The sequence below is a fragment of the Lupinus angustifolius genome, unplaced genomic scaffold, assembly GCF_001865875.1.
Source record: "Lupinus angustifolius cultivar Tanjil unplaced genomic scaffold, LupAngTanjil_v1.0 Scaffold_276_43, whole genome shotgun sequence".
Lineage (NCBI taxonomy): Eukaryota > Viridiplantae > Streptophyta > Magnoliopsida > Fabales > Fabaceae > Lupinus > Lupinus angustifolius.
The window spans coordinates 1-20,138 of record NW_017727545.1 but is presented as its reverse complement, the minus strand read 5'-3'; the positions used below and the strand labels follow the sequence as shown (position 1 = coordinate 20,138).

At 32.6% G+C, this 20,138-nt stretch overlaps 1 protein-coding gene and 1 long non-coding RNA gene across 2 annotated transcripts; both read right to left on the bottom strand.

Annotated features, from left to right (window-relative positions):
- Window positions 1–282: 282 nt before the first annotated feature.
- On the bottom strand, window positions 283–1,986 carry LOC109340890. Its single transcript, XM_019578653.1, has one exon. The coding sequence runs from the start codon at window positions 1,984–1,986 to the stop codon at window positions 283–285; it is 1,704 nt and encodes a 567-aa protein (XP_019434198.1).
- Window positions 1,987–3,768: 1,782 nt separating this feature from the next.
- Window positions 3,769–7,073, bottom strand: LOC109340889. Its single transcript, XR_002106857.1, has 2 exons — window positions 6,776–7,073; window positions 3,769–6,682 (listed from the first exon to the last, which is right to left on the bottom strand). It is a non-coding gene; the product is annotated as an uncharacterized LOC109340889 (long non-coding RNA).
- Between the last annotated feature and the right edge of the window lie 13,065 nt (window positions 7,074–20,138).

Below are 20,138 nucleotides of genomic sequence, written 5' to 3'. Positions count from 1 at the left end.
TCCCCCTAACTCATCTAACAATTCTTCTATGATAGGAATGGGGAATTTGTTAGGAACAGTTACCTTATTAAGTGCCCTGTAGTCCACACAGAATCTCCAACCTCCATCTTTTTTCTTAACTAAAATAATGGGACTTGAGTAAGGACTTATGCTAGGTCTTATCACCCCTGCTTGCAGCATTTCTGTCACTAACCTCTCAATCTCTGTTTTTTGGTAATGAGGGTATTTGTAAGGCCTCAAATTCGGTATGTTTGCTCCTTCTTTTAGGTAGATGGCATGATCCTACTTTCTCATAGGAGGCAAGCCCTCAGGATCTGCAAAAACTCCCTTAAACAACTGCAACACTGCTTCCACCCTTGCTGGAATAGAGGTAGTTATTTCTGATAGGTCTTCTGGATCATCATAATGCAACATAATTCCTTCACCTTCTTCCTTCAATACCTGCATGAAGGCTCCTAGGGGAAGTAGAGTCTTAGTAAGAGATGGGTCCCCTCTAATTTTATGAACTACTCCTCTTTTTTGCAAAGTTAACTCCAATTTGCCAAAATCTGCTTTTACTTCTCCCAAGCTAGCCAACCATTCCAGACCCAAAACCAGATCTACCCCCTTTAATTCAAACAGATAAAATTCCTGGACTACTTCCAACCCCTGCAACTCCAATTTCACTTGAGCACATTTTCCTTGGCAGTGAATGCGATGCCCATCCCCCACTTCCACCACGTATTTGGGAGTAGCTTGTATCCCAAGCTGCAACTGGTCCACCAACTGGGAAGAGATGAAGTTGTGGGAGGCCCCACAGTCAATGAGTATGATCACTTTCCTATCATGTAAACACCCCGTAACCTTCCATGAATTGACACTGGTTAACCCCGCCATTGCCCAAAGTGACAGCTGAAGAGATTGCAATTGTGTCTCCATGGCCACTTCAGAGCCTTCCTCAGATTCCTCTTCATCTTCCTCCATCAAAAGCATTCTCAACTGTTTGTTCTTGCATCTGTGATCCCTATTAAAAGGTTCATCACACCGAAAACAGAGTCCCTTTTCTCTCTTCTCCTTCATCTCCACTGTAGTGAGGTGTTTGAACCCTGTTCCTCTACTCCTTCCCCCTTCCCCTGCTTGAGAGGTGTTCCTATTAAGGGAAACACTCCCTACAGAAGATTGGTTAGACTTCCTTTCTGTCCAAGGCTTCGAATCTACAGTGATGGATTTAGTAGGGACACTAGATCTTGAGTAACTCGTAGACCTTGCAAAGTGGTTGTTATTCTCCCTCCCCCTTACAATCACATTTTTTTCCTCAATCAACAGGGACTTATGTATTAACTCGGATAAGCTTGGATGTTCAAACAACCTTACCTCAGCTTTGATGTCGTCTCTGAGTCCATTCAAGAAAACGCCTTTTACAAATTCTAGTTCAATTTCCCTGAGTGCTCCCACATACTTCTCAAATTCCTCCACATAGTCACCTACTGTCCCCTCTTGTTTTAATGCCAGCAACCTTTCAAACGGGTTCTGCACCATGGAAGGTTGGAATCTTCTCACCACTGCCACCTTGAATCCCTCCCACGACGAATGAGGATTGCACCTACTCCACCACTGGTACCAGCTCAGCGCCTTGCCATCTAAAGCCATCAAGGTAGCTTGCATTTTCTCTTCCTCCGTGACCTCCTTTAATACGAAATACCTTTCCACCCTATGGGTCCAGCCAAAAGCATCCTCCCCTGAAAAGATAGGGATTTCGAGTTTCCTCCATCGTTCTCCTCCTCGATTTGCCCTGAAATCATGCTCTCCCCCAAATTCACTTCCTTCGTCTCGTGGATTAGGAACCCTAGCCCTAGTTGTGAGTTGAACCAGGGCCTCCTCCAGTCTCTTCATTCTGGCCTCATTCATTTCGTTACGACTTCGTTGTTCCTCCCTCTCCCTTCTCATATCCTCTCGTTCTTGGACCCATTCTTCAGCGTTTCGTGCCATTCCTCTTGTTGAAACCATGCGCAGAGATCTTGATAGAAGCGTGCGAAATCAGGGCACCAGGATGGTGCTCTGATACCAGTGTTAGAACTGGATTTTTCAGAAGAAAAGAATTAGAATTAAGAGAAGAAAGAATTCAAGATCTTCAACTGATCTTGAATGAACTTTGTATTAATTTCTTAGAACTTCAATGTTACAACAGTGTTTCCCTCCCCTATGGATAACTGACTCCTCAGTCAGTTAGTTTCCCTCCCAATTATCAGATAACCCCCCTATTCCTCCTCTACTTTCTATTTATAACCTTTCCTATCTAACTAACTTCTAACTACCTTCCTTTTCTGCTTTATTTCTCCTAACATACACGTTTTTAATAAGGGGTTTACCCCTATTCCTAACACTTTACCATTGTGACGCCTGTTGTAACTTATTATCCACCCGTTGGGTGTGGCTTCATTTCACCACAATCATCATTCCATTTTTCTTGTCTTTCCACCATCACCATATTCATCTTTTTCATAATTTTTATGCATCTTTGTTCTTATTTCTGCATTATTTTGTTTTATGAACCTCATTCCAATTATCCTTCTTATCGATTATGCATTCCTTTGGCAACTCTACCCTAGAACGATTGACAAAGCTGACCTCCTTCAAGGAGGATCATATCAAGTAGTATCAAAGCTCAACTCTAGGATTGAGTTTCGTGAACCATAACTCACGAGTCCCAAGATCGATGACATCCATTGTTAAGAACAAACAACGCTTCCAAATGAGATGACATGTCCAATGGAGGTTATGTTCTCAAATCATTGATGGTAATAAATGCTCTAATTTTGCTAGCACTAGATTAGTGCCAAAACTAGATCCTGAAATTTTTGGAGGGCAATAAAGTGGAAGTTTCTTTTTCTACTTGGAAATATGTTGATATTTTTTATGTGATATAATGCATATGGAAACTTGTGATCGGTTGCTTGGTAAACCATGGATAATAATAAAAGGCCAAACAATGATGATTTTACTAATAAATCATGTTTTTGGCATTGTGGACAGATAAGAATTCTTGTACCCTTGTCTCCAAGAGAGATGTATGACGATCGAAAGCAACTAAAAGAAAAAATAGAGAAAGAGAAGAAAATGAGGGGGAAAATGAGAGAAAAGAAAAGAAAAAGAAAAAAGAGTAGGAAAATTTGTGAATTAAAGCTAGTCATTTATTTATACACAAATTGGAGGACAAATTGCAGTGCTTGAGGAAGAAATACATTCACATGAGTCCTAGTGCTTCATTATACATCCACCACATTTAAAAAGTCATACACTTGGAATTGGTAAAATCTTTTGATTTACCAAAAATATTTGAAGCCGAACACAAGAGATGGGGAGGGATCATAAGTCTTGCCTTGTAGTCATGTGCAACTAGATTCATGGATTGTTCATAGAGAAAAAACAAACAAAGGAAGGCCAAAGGTGATTTTGTGAAGGTTGTGTTTGACCCTGAGGGATTTGGAGTTCACACAACAGAGGAGAACAAGTCCTCTACAAGGGTATGCAAATAAAAAATTGAAGTAATTCAAGAGTCCTCTAGATTTGAGGACAAATTCTTTCTAAGATAGAGATGATGTAGGCCTAGGCAGTTCCCTTTGATTTGTAAAATATGAAGCCTGGAATGTTGCAAGACGAGCATGAAAAGGGGGAGCACGACATGCCTGTCGATGATCAATGACCTAGTTGTGGCAGCCTCTCGCTCAATTTGGCGATTTCAGCTCCCGGGACACACGATCATTTGTCATGTGTCCCCTCAATTAAAGGAATTTGGAAGAAGGGTTTTGTGAGACATAAGGAAATGTTAATGATATTTGGGAGGAGATAATCAAAGGAATTAGAAAGATAATAGAGGAGATGCTAGGAGAATCTAAAGTCTTTCAACCAAAGGGTAAAGATTCATGGTGGTTGGACGACAACGTCCAAGTGAATGTTAAGGTGAAAATGCAATGTTATATATCATGTTCTTTGTGTAAAAATACTACAAGTTCATAAAAATAAAATGTAGCTAAGAAAAGGACAAAAAAGCATACAGTGAAACTAAAGATAAAACATCTGATGAGTTATACAAATCTATAGGTACCGGGGGGGGTAAGTGTCAATGGCTTGCAAACGGTAGGAAAAGAAAGATAAGAAACTTAGACCAAGTGAAATGCATTAAAGATAAAGAGGGAAAACTTTTTGTGAATGATAAAGACATTAAGGAAAGATGTAAGAATGTTTTCACAAACTTTTCAATGAGAGACGTGATTCCTTACTTTTTGATATGCTAAACACACAAGTTGAGGATCAACATCATACATTTTATCATAGAATTCGGGAGTTGGAGGTGAAATAAACTTTCAAATGATGGAGAATAACAAAACGGTTGGACCAGATAATATACTTATTGAGGTCTGTAAGGCTTTAAGAGAGTAGGACATTAGTTGGCTCACAAAGTTTTTTGTTGAGATAATGAGGACTTAGAAGATGTTAGACGAGTGGAGGAGAAATATTTTAATTCATATTTATAAGAACAAAGCAATATACAAAATTGTGCAAACTATAGGAGGATTAAGCTCGTGAGTGAAAAAGGATAATTGAACGGAGGTTAAGACAAAGACGGTAATGGAGGTTATACACTTGTTGCGGCGATTGATGGAGAAATAATGAAAGAACCAAAGGGACTTTGCATGATCTTTATTGATTTGGAGAAGACATATGATAAAGTGCCTAGAGTGATTTTGTGGAATGCTCTAGAGAAGAACAATGTTCGAATTACCTTCATTCAAGCAATTGAGGATATGTATGATGGGGTTAAGACCAGTTAGAACATGAGATGGGTTCTCAGAAGATTTTCCTATTGTCAAAGGACTACACCAAGTGTCAGTATTGAGCCTAAATTTGTTTACATTGGTCTTGGATGTGCTTACTGAGAATATCCAAGAAACGATGTCATGACGCATGCTTTCTGCGGATTATATCCTATTTGTGGGAGACACAAAGAGGAATTAAATGAGAATCTAGAAATGTGGAGACAAGCTTTAGAAGCAAATGACTTTCGTTTAAGTGAAAGTAAGATGGAGTATATGGAGTGTAAGTTTAGCAATAGTCGAACAGACCCTTCTATAAAGGTAAAGATTAGGGATCACACCATATCACAAGTCACTAGAGTGTCAATCAAGCAAGACAATGGGAAAATTGACAAAAATGTAAACCATAGGATTCTAGCGGGTGGGATGAAAGGGTGGAGTGTCTCATGTCATATGTAATAAAAAAGTATCATTCAAACTTAAGGAGAAGTTTTAACGCACGACTATAAGACCTGCAAGAAACGATGTCACGACGCATGCTTTCTGCGGATTATATCCTATTTGTGGGAGACACAAAGAGGAATTAAATGAGAATCTAGAAATGTGGAGACAAGCTTTAGAAGCAAATGACTTTCGTTTAAGTGAAAGTAAGATGGAGTATATGGAGTGTAAGTTTAGCAATAGTCGAACAGACCCTTCTATAAAGGTAAAGATTAGGGATCACACCATATCACAAGTCACTAGAGTGTCAATCAAGCAAGACAATGGGAAAATTGACAAAAATGTAAACCATAGGATTCTAGCGGGTGGGATGAAAGGGTGGAGTGTCTCATGTCATATGTAATAAAAAAGTATCATTCAAACTTAAGGAGAAGTTTTAACGCACGACTATAAGACCTGCAATGTTACATGAAACTAAATATATTGTGTTGGATAAGTAAACACAATAGACAAGATAGGATTAGAGATGAATACATTAAGGAAAAGTTTGAGTAGCACAAATTATAGAAAAGATGGTAAAATTGTGCCTTATGGAGGGAGTATTTCATTAGTATTGACGACATTCGTATCCATGCTTCTAATAAAGTGTTTCAAAAGGACGTTCCAATGTACGAGCCTCCCACCTAGTAGGGTTTAAGAAGGGTAGATGTATGCAACCTTAACTACCGCAAGCGAAGAGACTATTTCCAAGATTTGAACCTATAGCCTCTTGATAAGTAACAATATTATCGTTGCATCGAGGCTCACCCTCTTTCTTCTGGAGTGTAAAAAAGTTTCCATATGTTTATTTAAAAGATTATAGGAAGAGATAAATAGCATTCATTAAACAGCCAGTTAATCTAAAACAAGAGGGAGATTACTTCTGCAGTCTTCTTTGAGGTTGTCCTCATCTTTAAATTCTGAATCTAAATCATCTTTCCTTCAGTGCCAACACAATCAAGTCTTTTAAGGGAAATGGATCACTTACACTTATGACACTATGATGGGCAAAACGGCTCAAAATATGCTAATGAAGTGTTTTTAAATGGTATATATTGATAGTGTTTTCTTGTAGACATTAATCTTTATATAAGCTTTTATTATAATGTACATACATTTCAAGAAAAATGCATACATGACCAGCTATCATTACATTTACATCCTTCAAAATGTGGCAGTGTAAAGTCATGAAAATGATATGCAAGATCATTTCCAGCACATAATATATAGACCATACATGTTGTTAAATACACACATTGTAGAAGGGCTGAAGGGAAAAGGAAGAACCTATATTGAACAACAGTGACTAAGAAAATTGAAATTAATAGAACAATGGTTTTACCTCAGTAAAAACTGCAACTACTTTGAGAAGATAATGAGTGTTGGGACCTATAAGTTCTGTATCTGACCTGAAATTGAATGCAAGTGTGTAAAAACTAAAAACATATGACTAACATTAAAACATTTAACAGATATATGCGTACCACAAATCAGTATTCTACCTTTAGAACATTTGACAAAGTTGGTCATGCATAACTATAGTCTCTACTGAATAACATTTTATAGGCAAGCAACAAAGCCAGACAGGAACAACCTGCTAACCAAACAATAATCAATGAATGTTAGAAATCAAAGCCAGAAACAGAGGATTTTTTACTCTAAACATTTCTACAACGATTTAAAAAATGAGTGTCAGAACACAACATATCTTATCCTAAAACCAGTTTGTTCAGCCTATAAATTTCAGAGAGTCAACCAAGTAATTGGTGATAATGAATTATGAATTGAAAATTCAGATCTTAACTGTGTCAAATATTGATATTTTCCCTGTCCTCCGGGAAATAGTGCTAAGCTTAGTTCTACTACTGCTAATCTTAACTAAATAATATTTTTTACGCCGGCGGAAGGTTACCTAAGGGAGACAGAAAGTAATTTCAGCACAATCTTGAAAGAAGACACCCTTCTGCTTCAAAATCATGACTTCAAGGATAAAAATATTACAAGATGCAAAGTCGAAAGATCTCTGCCTCAGTGCCTCTTCTGCTTCAAATTACTAACATCAAAGCAATACAACCATTAGCATATGTAAAAGGCCTCAGGCCTCAAATTATCCAAATACATAGGCATTCATGCCTCAATTACTAATATTAGAACTCAAAACAGTACCATGATGTAAATCTAAAAGACCTGACCTCAAATTATCCAATAGGCAATTTCGCAACAGTTAACACAAAATTACAGCGAAATTCAACACAAATTGTGACAGACAGGACATAAAAACCTTTTAGGAGATAGCAATATAGGTGAAGAATCCAGAAAAACAAGTTAAAATCTTGAAGGTGGTCTCTATGTGTTCCTACACCTTAAAAATAAAATATAGAAGATAAAAAAATGTTACTAGTACATCTAACAGATTAACAAACTCAAGGGAAGGACTTCAAAAAAAAAAGGTCCATCCTTTTCCTTTCTCTTCAAACAATAGTTGTTATCAAGAAATTTAAACTGTCTTTCACACCCTTTTTATGAACAAAAACCTGTACATTTAGAGTTGAAACAATAATTGTTTTGATGATGGGAGAGGTTACTGAAGGAAACCACAAAGTAATTTCAGCAAAAGATGAAAGATGACATCCCTGGACATTCTGAAAGGACTGGAGAAAGATAACTTCAATGATAAGAAATATTACAAGATGTAAATTCAAATGGCCTCCGGCCTCAAATTTTGATTTATGAACATGAAAACAATACAACCATGAATAATATAAAAGGCCTCTGGCCTCAAATTATACAACAACATACAAATACAATTAGACAAATCCGAAAGGCCTCAGGCCTCAACTTATCCAACATATTGATACAAACAACAACACCCAAGTCTTTATCCAACATATCGATACAATTATACAAATCCAAAAGGACTCAAGCCTCAAATCACTAATATTAGAAGTCAAAACAGTATCATGATACAAATTTACAAGGCATCAAATTGTCCAATAATCAATACCACAAGTCCACAGCACATATCCAACCACAACAATTAACACAAAATGACAGCAAACATTCAAAACAAGACATAATAACCTGCAACAAAAGTGAAGAGTCCAGCAAAGAAGTTGAAAGCTTGAAGGTGATCTCCTTTTCTTCCTAGTTCCTACCTAGACCTTGAAAATAAAAAGAACAAATTATGTTTCTAAAACATCTAATCAATTTAACAACAATCAAATCAAAAAAGTTGAGGGGGAAAAACTTTATAAGAAAAATGTGCATCCTTTTCCTTTATCTACAAACAATAGTTGTTATTAAGAAATTTGAATTTTTTTAGCAAAAAAATATCTAATCTAAAAATTTTGAAATTTGATCCCTCTGATACACTCTTTGAAAAACACAAACCTACCCATTTATATTTGAAACAGGATTTTACAATCAACTTTTAAATAGAAAAATAACATTAATCACATACCCAGATAGAGGATGAAGAATCTCTTGAGATCATGAATAGTATAACTTCACTTCTTCTAATATCTCAGACATAAAAGCAAACATAACAATCAACCTAATTCAACAATCACGATTAAAAACACATACCCAACAAAAAATATATAAGCATTCAACCATCAAGATTAAAAAAAGAGCTAAAAAACATTCATCCATCAATTTAAGGTAAAAAAAAATCAATTTTTATGTTAATGAACACAACATAACATGGAAGCAGTGGTTAGAAGTGAAGGGTTATAGTAGAAGCAAAATCACGTGAGTGGAAATGAAGAAGTAGAGCAAGAATAGTGGAGAGTGAAGTGAGAACTTTCCATTTTTGGGGTTTCCTCTTTAAGGGTTAAGGAGAAAATATCTTATTTTATGACATGTGTAAAAATATGTAAAAATATCTGCTTTTTCTTATATATTATATACAGAAAAAATTTCTCATAAAATATCTACTCGTGTAAAACAAAAAGTTCCCATTCTCAATGTCGGCCAATGCGCAAATATACGTTCCCCTTCATGCTAAGTTAAGATTCATCATTGTGATATTTTGCTTTTCAATTCTGTACTTTTACCTTGAATTTGGTATAGATACATAGAGAGTGACTTTAGAATATGTTTATTTTTTGAATTTTGGAGGAAAATAAATATTTGAATTTTGGAAGAAAATAAAGATATGAGAGTGTCATGAAATTTCATACAATGAATTTAGAGTTTTCATCTTTTAGTTTTCATTCTTCCTTTATAAAACTAAAGAGATTCTTAGACTATACTTGAGAGTTATCAGTAAGAAGAAAAATGATGGATCACGGGGTAATGATCGGAGACAAAAGGGGGAAGGAAGATAAATATCTATAATATTTTAAGTGTAAAATTCAATAATGAAGATTAAAGTAATCAAGAATATTTTTTCATTATTCTTTGAGAAATATAATTAACAATCAGAAATGCAGAGAAAAATATAATTATAAAATTTTATTAAAAAACATTTGAATATTTTCATATATTTATCTCTAGAAAAACCTTAAAATCGTGAAAATCATGAATATGAGTATTCAAAGGGTTTTAAAGACTCAAGAAAACCTCCAAACTCATTCTCTCTATTTACCTCAACTTCCAAATAAATGAGACTCTTTATTTTTTGAATTTTGGAGGAAAATAAATATTTGAATTTTGGAAGAAAATAAAGATATGAGAGTGTCATGAAATTTCATACAATGAATTTAGAGTTTTCATCTTTTAGTTTTCATTCTTCCTTTATAAAACTAAAGAGATTCTTAGACTATACTTGAGAGTTATAGTAAGAAGAAAAATGATGGATCACGGGGTAATGATCGGAGACAAAAGCGGGAAGGAAGATAAATATCTATAATATTTTAAGTGTAAAATTCAATAATGAAGATTAAAGTAATCAAGAATATTTTTTCATTATTCTTTGAGAAATATAATTAACAATCAGAAATGCAGAGAAAAATATAATTATAAAATTTTATTAAAAAACATTTGAATATTTTCATATATTTATCTCTAGAAAAACCTTAAAATCGTGAAAATCATGAATATGAGTATTCAAAGGGTTTTAAAGACTCAAGAAAACCTCCAAACTCATTCTCTCTATTTACCTCAACTTCCAAATAAATGAGACTCTTTATTTTTTGAATTTTGGAGGAAAATAAATATTTGAATTTTGGAAGAAAATAAAGATATGAGAGTGTCATGAAATTTCATACCATGAATTTAGAGTTTTCATTTTTTAGTTTTCATTCTTCCTTTATAAAACTAAAGAGATTCTTAGACTATACTTGAGAGTTATCAGTAAGAAGAAAAATGATGGATCACGGGGTAATGATTGGAGACAAAAGGGGGAAGGAAGATAAATATCTATAATATTTTAGGTGTAAAATTCAATAATGAAGATTAAAGTAATCAAGAATATTTTTTCATTATTCTTTGAGAAATATTATTAACAATAAAAAATGCAGAGAAAAATATAATTATAAAATTTTATTAAAAAACATTTGAATATTTTCATATATTTATCTCTAGAAAAACCTTAAAATCGTGATAATCGTGAATATGAGTATTCAAAGGGTTTTAAAGACTCAAGAAAACCTCCAAACTCATTTTCTCTATTTACCTCAACTTCCAAATAAATGAGACTCTTTATAAAGTTATCAATTTCCTTCCATTTTTCTCTAAAACAAGAATATTATTATATTTATGATATTACTATACATGTAAGATTATAGAGTGAAAAAATGAATCAATCCATTAAATTTGGATCACCTCTTATTTTTTATAATTCTTTTACAAGTGAAGTTTGCTACCAAAAAACTTAGTCTATAAAAAAACCTTGTAAATCAAAATTAAGAAGCAAAAAAATCACAACCAAACATGTATGATACAAATACTTGAGTGAAGTAGTAGATAAAAATTTAGGTTTAATTCATTGTAGGTCGAGAATTATTTGAAAGTTTCAAAAGATTATTAACTTTTAAAATTTGTAATCAAGTCTTTCAATTTTAAAATCATTCGGATCTCTCTACTTATAGTTCATAATTATCCGCCCATTGAATTGATTTTGTTGTCAGATATAATATCAGAGAAGTGTAATATTAATACATTAATAGTATAAAGATTTATATATATTCAATATGTTATTCACTATCTATTTTTGTTACTTTTATTTTAGAGTCAATAATGATTAATGATTAAAAAAGAATAATGCATGATACACTATTGTCAATTTATATATATATTTTCTAAGTTGGGTGCATTTTACTATACACTAAGTTAGGGATGAAAAATATTATCTTCCATAGATGTTTTTTGGGCCTTAGTCAAATTCATTTTTTTACGAACTATATTGCCTAGAAACCAAAGAAATGGTTGTCCCTAGGAATAACAACCCCTCTAAAGTAAAGTCATTCCACATAATGTCCTAAAGTGATACATATCAATCAGAGATTTATAGATTATGACAATTGTGAGACAAACTCTTATTAGTAAGATAATAAGCACTTTTGTTTCCTTCCCAACAAGACAGTTTGGGCAAAAAGATAATTATGGATCCCTAACACTCAACACATGCTTCCTCGCATTTGTAAGAGTCTGTCTGGCATGAGTTAGTTTCCATAGATGAAACTTGTAGGGCTCAAGCCCATTCCAATTCTAAATGTTAAGCCACGATATGATTTTTACCCTAGGAGTTCTATTAGTAGGAAAATGATCTGTTATCTTAAATCATATCTCAAACTATGTTCTGGCTCAATAAAAACATGTCATATCAGTTAAAACAATTAAATATTTTTTATTTTTTATTTTTCTTTCAATATTATTGGTCCAATATATGATTTTGGAAAATATTTAGGACAATAGATCATTATCCTCATTAGCTAACATGTTATATGCATGCTTGATCCTCCCCAAATAAGCTTACGAATACTCGGTTCATTCTAAAGGTAAGCAAAAAAATTTGTGTCCCAAGATTTTACTTTTTCTCATCAATGAAAACAAGTGGTATAAACTTTGGAAGAGGGGATGTGACTTCATTCTCAATGGGGAGATATGACTCTAACCCTTGCAATCTATGAAGCACCGACGCTTCAATAACTTTCACGTATTTGTGTATGACATGTACCTAACATTGATACTCTCTGCCACTTCATTGACACGTACCTATCGTATCGAAATTATATTTTTGAAAAATAAATAATTTATAAATTCGATACTCTCTGATACTCTTAAATGTTTTGTCTGATATCTCATAGACACCGAAAATACCACACAATATCATTTTAAAAGAGAAAAATGCATAACATAATCAATTAAGTAGAAGAGAGAAACATAATATACAATCTACCAAGTAGACTTGTAGCAAGAAAAATAAAACAAAACACACATATTGCATAGAGAATTAATTGGAAATGTATATGCATGATGTTAATCATTGACCATCATCTTATGACTTGTCTGCAAAATATGTTCCTTATTTGGAAATTCATAACAATAATTATATGTTTAATGTATTATGGATTTTATGTACGTATTTTATATGCGTATCCCAAATATATCATATCCTACATTTTCAAGAAAAATGTGTATCGAGGTATCAGATACATATCGTATCTAATACTCATATCGATATCGGTCCTTCATATCTTGCAATCATCTCTATTGGAGCATGTCAGCCAACTTTTTAAAGTTCCATTTGCCATCTTCATTAACTAAATTATGTACCAAGTAAAGGATAAGGATGGGGATCACCTGTTCTAAATTGGTGTCCCTAATCATGTCTCAACCACTTATATTTAGACACGTGTACTTAATAAATTATTTTTATAAAATAAGATTAAATTGAAATATATTTTTCATTTGTTTATAAATACTGATTGGCCTGGGACACCGAAACAAAAAAAGTAAGGGACAGACGATCCCTGTTCCCGAGGAAAGCTCGTTATGGTTACTCCTATTGGAGTAGAACCATTGTGACACTGTAGTATCCTACCCAATCAATATATTCGCCTAAAAATCATACTTTTACGGTCCCCAACAACCATGTTTTATTTGAAACCATGAGAGGTCAAAGTTAAACCACACTCTTCCAAAGTAAAGAGTCTGTGTTGTTGGATCTAGTTACATTATACATGTTCATTTTGTCTAAGTGCAAAAATAGTTCTTTATGAACATTATTCAATTCATGAGTTTTGATGATTAACTAATGATTACATTTGTATAGTATAGGTGAGACATGATAATAATACTGGTAAAAGAATGCACAAAATTAATTGAATTCCAGATACTAATACATCTTTATTGATTGCAAGAATTGAAGAAGACAATGAAAAACCCTAATTGATTCCCTAGATCAATTATACATTACAAGGTTGATTCCCTGAATCAATTCTCTTTCCTACACAATACATCAAGACTACTTACAATAACCATTAACTCCTGTTTATACATTTCACTGCTACGGTAGTTACAAAAACTGCTCCTAAGAGCTTTATTCACACGCTGCCACGTGGCCTCCTCTGATACACCCTAGTGATATTTCCGGCACCCTATCACATGATATGACCCAACTTTAAATATATTATCCTTGGTTAAGATAATGAATTGTTTTCATGTGCTTAATTGATATATTTATATCCTTATGTTGATTCAATAATTATAAGTTTTAACTATCAAAATATGTTTTATATGACTTTCTGAATATGTGATACTATAGTTAGTGGTTATAATCTTGTTATCTTAATCTAGTCATGCATATCTATCTTATATAATATTTATGTTTACATCACATAATATATCTATGAAAAAACTATAAGAAATTTGGGCAATAGAAGCAAGGCTTTAAATAATATGTTTCATTTGAATCCAAAACCAAATTGTGTCTAATAAGTAAATTCGTTCAGGTAGAATGTGCATCCAAAGGTGTGTCTTGGAGGGTTTAGATTTGTGCCTCTAATACAAAGTCCATCCAAAGAGTGATGTCATCAAAAGCAAATGTATGATGTCAATGTTATGTTCTTAGTGGACAACAACCAAGAGCAACTATTCTTATACAAATTTAAATATTTATCGTTTATTGTTCATCTTATAATATTCAATGCATTAAATTCAAGTTTCTATTAAGAGAAACTTCTAGTTGGGAAGAGCATTTATAATGGCAAATAATATTAATTCTTATTTGAGTCTCACCCATTATTTTATAATTTATTATAATTCCTCATGAAATAAGAACAATATCTACTTTTTTTCTCACAATAATAAATATCATCCTTATTCTTATTTGGGTCCCACAATATCTATATTTTTCAACAAAATCACATATCTCCTCCCTTTTCCCTTGCATAAGAAGAAGTTTTGCTTTTTACTAGCATATAGTGAAACTATAAAGAATTTAAAGCTCTATATTCTTTTTGAGATAAAGTCTACATATCAAACCAAAAGCAAAGGTTAGCATATCAAGACACTATGTAAAATTAAATTAATGCAATAAATATTATATCTCAACAGGTTGAATTTTTCATAGAACATTATATTCAATCTAGCTTATCATACTAAGACAACTATTTAAAGAAGACTGTTTAAGTGGTTGAATACTAAAACATAACATTCACTATAAATATTGAAAACTTGAGTATCAACAATGGGGTGAATATATATATATATATATATATATATATATAAATATAAATATAAATATAAAGTTGTTGTAGCCGCACGCTCTCTTTGTCATATTATCTCTAAAGAACTCTTCTATAGAGAAAAAGAAGCATAAAGAAATGAGAGTTGAGTTAAAAGAAAATATTTAGATAAGATAAACACTTGCATTTTAAGATCTAATATGTTTACTCTGTAGTCTGTATAAAGTTAACAACCTTTACCATCTGATCTAGGAATTGTAATATCTTTCAGTGTATGAGGTGATTTAGATCCAATCCCAACAATAAACCTAGAGAGATGGGAATATTCTGCAAGCCTAAAGAGGTGAAAATACTTAGCAGTGAACTTGAGAGGTTTTATAAGAAAGAATATTTACATATAAGTTGGGTGAGAATTGTTTAGTGAAGAATACTCAACAGACTTGATTAGGCAAGAACACTTGTGTTATTCAGTATTATGAATACTCAATCTTATTTGGCCAATTTTTTTTTTTAATAATAAAATAAGAAGAAAATTATAATAAAAACAAATTAATGTGATAAAAAAAGTTTATTCATATTTGATTCCAAAAAATAATAGTAAATGAAAAGTTTCATTTAAAAAAATAATTTGAGTAAGATAATGATTTCGGATTTTAAAAACTTATAAAAATTGGTTTAAATGGTTTAATGAACATTTATTGGTTATATACCACCTCAAAATCAGCTTCTCCTCTGAATTTCATTTTCCTGTACAAATAAAAATAAGGAAGTATTTAAAATGCACTTAATTGGCTCAATAAATATAAGATATTATTTCAAATTAAATTTCGTACCAAATTTCATTTTCTTTTTAAAGTAGAAAATAAAAAGGGTATAAAGTGACTTAATAAGTACTTATTAGCATAATAATAAAGAAATTATATTTTATATAAAAAATATGTGTAATTTCACATTGATTTTTTTATTTAAATAAAAAAATAAAGAATCATTCAACGCATCTTTTGTGACTTTATAAAAATCAAATAATTATTTTTACTAAGATATAGGTAATGCAATTAGCTTTGGGGATTTTATAAAGTCGCCATTAATTTATGACTAAAAAATAGCATCTCAAATACTTTTAATTTTAAGGTTAAGTCATTATTTTTTTACTCATACAATATCAAAATAATATTATATTAGTTTTAGATATTTTGGAAGCAATCTTATATCTATTATTCGAATTTTAATTAAAATCAATTAATATAGATTTGATTCTAGATGAAAAAAAAACTTTTTAATTGAATAAGGGTACCAATTGGATGAATTCCATTTTATTTTTAACATGGGTTAAATCTCTACTATAAATAAGAGACTTTGGTACATTAGCAAAATGCCCCCATAAAACAAAAGTATGAGAGAAACAAAAAAACGGCTATGGTTGTCTGTTATGATTGCGGATAACTTCTCTTCATCTATTAAATTGATCTCTCATATTACAGCTTCCATTTACATTAAGTTTCACTCTTTCAATTTCCGGTCAACACTACTAACATTAGGTAGATAGACTTCATTAGAAAATATATCAATAAAACAACAATATTAAAACTGTATTGGATATTTCTTGCTATGTAAGTTATGTCCCAAGTAATGTTGTATTGTCAAATATTGTATTGTTATTAAAGCTCAAATATTGTACATTTTGTGTGACATAAGTTGTGTCCCAACTCCAAGTCCACCAGACACCCATAAAAAATAGTCGACGATTATCTCAAAAGACTTGATCATTAAAGCCTAAATTATGCCATAAAAGTGTTTATTTTCTATCGTCTTTGAAGGTGTGAAGAAGATCCTCAATAACATTATTACATTGACTATAGATAAGTCTAGTTGTCATTTTTCACTTGAAATAAAGAGAGTTTGTCAAAAATTAATCATGACTGAGAGTTAGCAAAAAAAACTTTACTTTTTCAGGGATATGCAATCTCCACAACAAACTCTAGTGATTCATATTAGTCATAACTTCATCATTACTCTTTATTCATTAATAGTTCAAATTTTTTGTGTAACAAACTATTGCAGTATCCTCCTAAATCCGTCTCATTCACATGATTAGGAAGCAAAGTGTTCAAAATGCTCAAATCTCAGGATCATTATTTCCATAAATCCTTCACCCACAATTGTGAGTTAGAAGTATTAACAAAATCAACTATTGTGCATTACTTACCTATCACAATCCAATTATGATACTGGAATAATCAATCACTGATAGTACAAATCGCAAGTCCACGATTATGTTACCAAGTAATAAAATATCGATCCCATGAGGACTGAAAAATTTCTTTAATTAATTTATCCTTAACTCAAATAAGAATTAAAAGTGAATTTAGAATAATTGAAAAAATGACAAGAATAATTAAGAAAATAGTCAAAAGGGATTAAATCTAATTTAGGAAGAGTTCCCAGGATAAATGTTACCGTCTTTACATTCGCAAATTCTTGTTTTGCTTCTTTTCCTCAACTTTAAGTTGTGAGAGTGAATTGCTCTTTGATATGTGTCATCCTCTCTCAAGCTTTGACACATGTACTCTATTGAGGGCGCACCCACTCTCATGGTACGATTATCAATCGAATCATTTACTTGAATCTTTCTATTCAATCGCTTTGTAGCAACCGAAGGTGAATGGGGCAACTAATAGGCATTGCCGTGTTAACACTTTTCCATGTAGTTTTTTTTGTTTTCTTTTTGTTTTTTTAGATTTTATGATTTTTTGTGTGGCCGACACTATATACATCCCCCTACAAAGGCTCCGAACTCAGTGAGACACTAAAGCCGACACTAAAACACTAAAATTAATGAATTAAAAAATGTATCTCCAGCGTGGGTTGCCTCCCACGAAGCACTCGTTTAACGTCATTAGCTTGAAGATTGACCCATATGCATCATATAAGATCTCATGAACTCATACCTGAGAGTGGATGGAGTGTTTTTACTTTCATTTTAGGTGCTTTCCATTTCTCCCAATTATCACATTTATGTATGACCCTCAAGCTCTCCTCATACGGGTTGCAAGAGAGTATTGAACTTGCATTTATAGATTCACTACACTCAACCACTTCCTCATCAAAATTCTAAGTATCATCTACCAGCATTCTTCTTTCCATAAGATCCTCAGATTTCACTTTAGACACTTCATCTTTCACTACTTGGTTCAGTATATCAACCCTACAACATGAATCCTCTTGTTTAATAGATTTAGGAATATTAAATTCAACTTTTTCATCTGTTTTTCTTAAAGAAAGTTTTCCATTTTAAACATCAATTATAGCACTAGAGGTAGCCAAAATTGGTCTACCCAGTATGATTGGAATTGTTGTATCTTCTTCCATCTCTAGTATTACAAAATTCGTTGGAATGTAAAATTTCTCAACTTTGATAGGAACATCCTCCAAGATGCCTATAGGAAATTTCCATGACCTATCCGCTAATTGAAGTGATATATTAGTAGGTTTTAGTTCACTCACGTCCAACCTTTTATACACGGATAAGGGCGTGAGGCTCACATTTTCTCCCAAGTCACATAAAGCACGATCAAAATAGTATTACCAATTAAGAAAGAGATAGAGAAACTATCAGGATCTTTTAGTGTTTGAGGCAATTCATTTTGAATTAAAGTACTATACTCCTCAGTTAAAGCAATTATTTTATAATCCTCTAGTATTCTCTTTTTAGATAGAATATTCTTAAGAAATTTCATGTATGTATGCATCTCTTGTAATGCCTCAGTGAAGGGCAGTTCAATATATAATTTCTTAAGGATATCTAAGAATTTCTCATATTTATTTTCTAACTTTGCCTTTGAAAAATCTCTAGGGAAAAGGAATTGGTGGCACATATGGTGGTGGAGCTGCATACTTAGACACATTTTCAGAATTTTGTTCCTCTTTAGGGAGTTGTGTCTCTGTATGTTTCTGTTCCACTTGTATATCATTCTCAATTCGTGAAAAATCTTTGAGTTCCTTCCCACTCCTTAATCGGATAGTCGTACAATGTTCATTATTTGGATTTTTCTCTGGTTGTCCTAGAAACATCTCCGTTTGCCTATTAAAGTTGCTAACTTGTTTGGCAATTTGTGTTTCTCACATTTTCCATGGATGGTCAGGTTTTCTATCTTAGAATTTAAATCATTTAACATATTTGAAACTGTTAGGTATCAGTGGCTAAAATACACCTAGAAGGGGGGTTGAATAGGTGTAGCGGTCAAAGTATCCGCTTTTCGCAAACAACTTATAATGCTGAAAACCCCCCAGTTTAATCGATTAACATAGAAAGAATAATCGATTCAGCTTTTTAATCGATTAAAACATCTCAGATCGCACAAATAGATTCAGTTTCTTGTACGACTAGCAACTGAGATCGAAGCAAATATACAGAGCTAACAGATATATCAGAGTTGCAACAGTACAGTATAGAAACAAATTATTACAACTAATACAAATATACAAAGTAATCGATTAAAGCAATAAAGAGAGTAGGGAAAGAAAAGCGTGCAACAAGGTTTTTATCCTGGTTCGTTTGCGGGTCCACTTGCAAACTACATCCAGGCCCCCGTCTGATCTGGGAGATTTTTCTTCACTATAATCGAAATAACGTTTTACAAACAATTCTTTCAATTACAATACTTAGACACTTTCTTGAAAACTAAAGAACCTTATCCCTTGGTTTGACTCACTTCCTACCGCCCAAGAAAACCTTTCTTGCGGTGTAGCCCCAGCCAAGAACCTATTCTTTCTATCAAGATTTCTAAGCTAATGAAGACGCAATTCAATCTCGTTGATGGTAAGACACCTAGAGATTCCCAATATTACAACATTTTTACAACAAGAATATAGAGTAATCTAAAGCACTTACAATGCTCAAATTAAAACAACTAACACCTTACTCTACAACTCTAACACATGTCTCATATAAAATGATAATGCATGAGTTCAAAACAGATTTTACAGAATATGAAATCTTTCTAAAAACATCAAGAAATGCATGAACATATGCGATGAAATGATGAGAAACTAAACATGTGATGTCTCTCAATCCTAAAGCATAGAATTCTCTATTCTCTAATCTCACAAATGCAATTTCATGTAGATGCAGCAATTAACACGAAAATATGCTCTAACTCTCTTAAAATCTAACATGCAAGAATGAGCTTGAGTTCTGAAAACGCAGCTTATAAAGAAACCATTCTACAGCCCA

What these genes read in the sequence shown, in the direction of transcription:
- LOC109340890 (XM_019578653.1), bottom strand. Translation starts at nt 1,986, where the DNA reads ATGGTTTCAACAAGAGGAATGGCACGAAACGCTGAAGAATGGGTCCAA.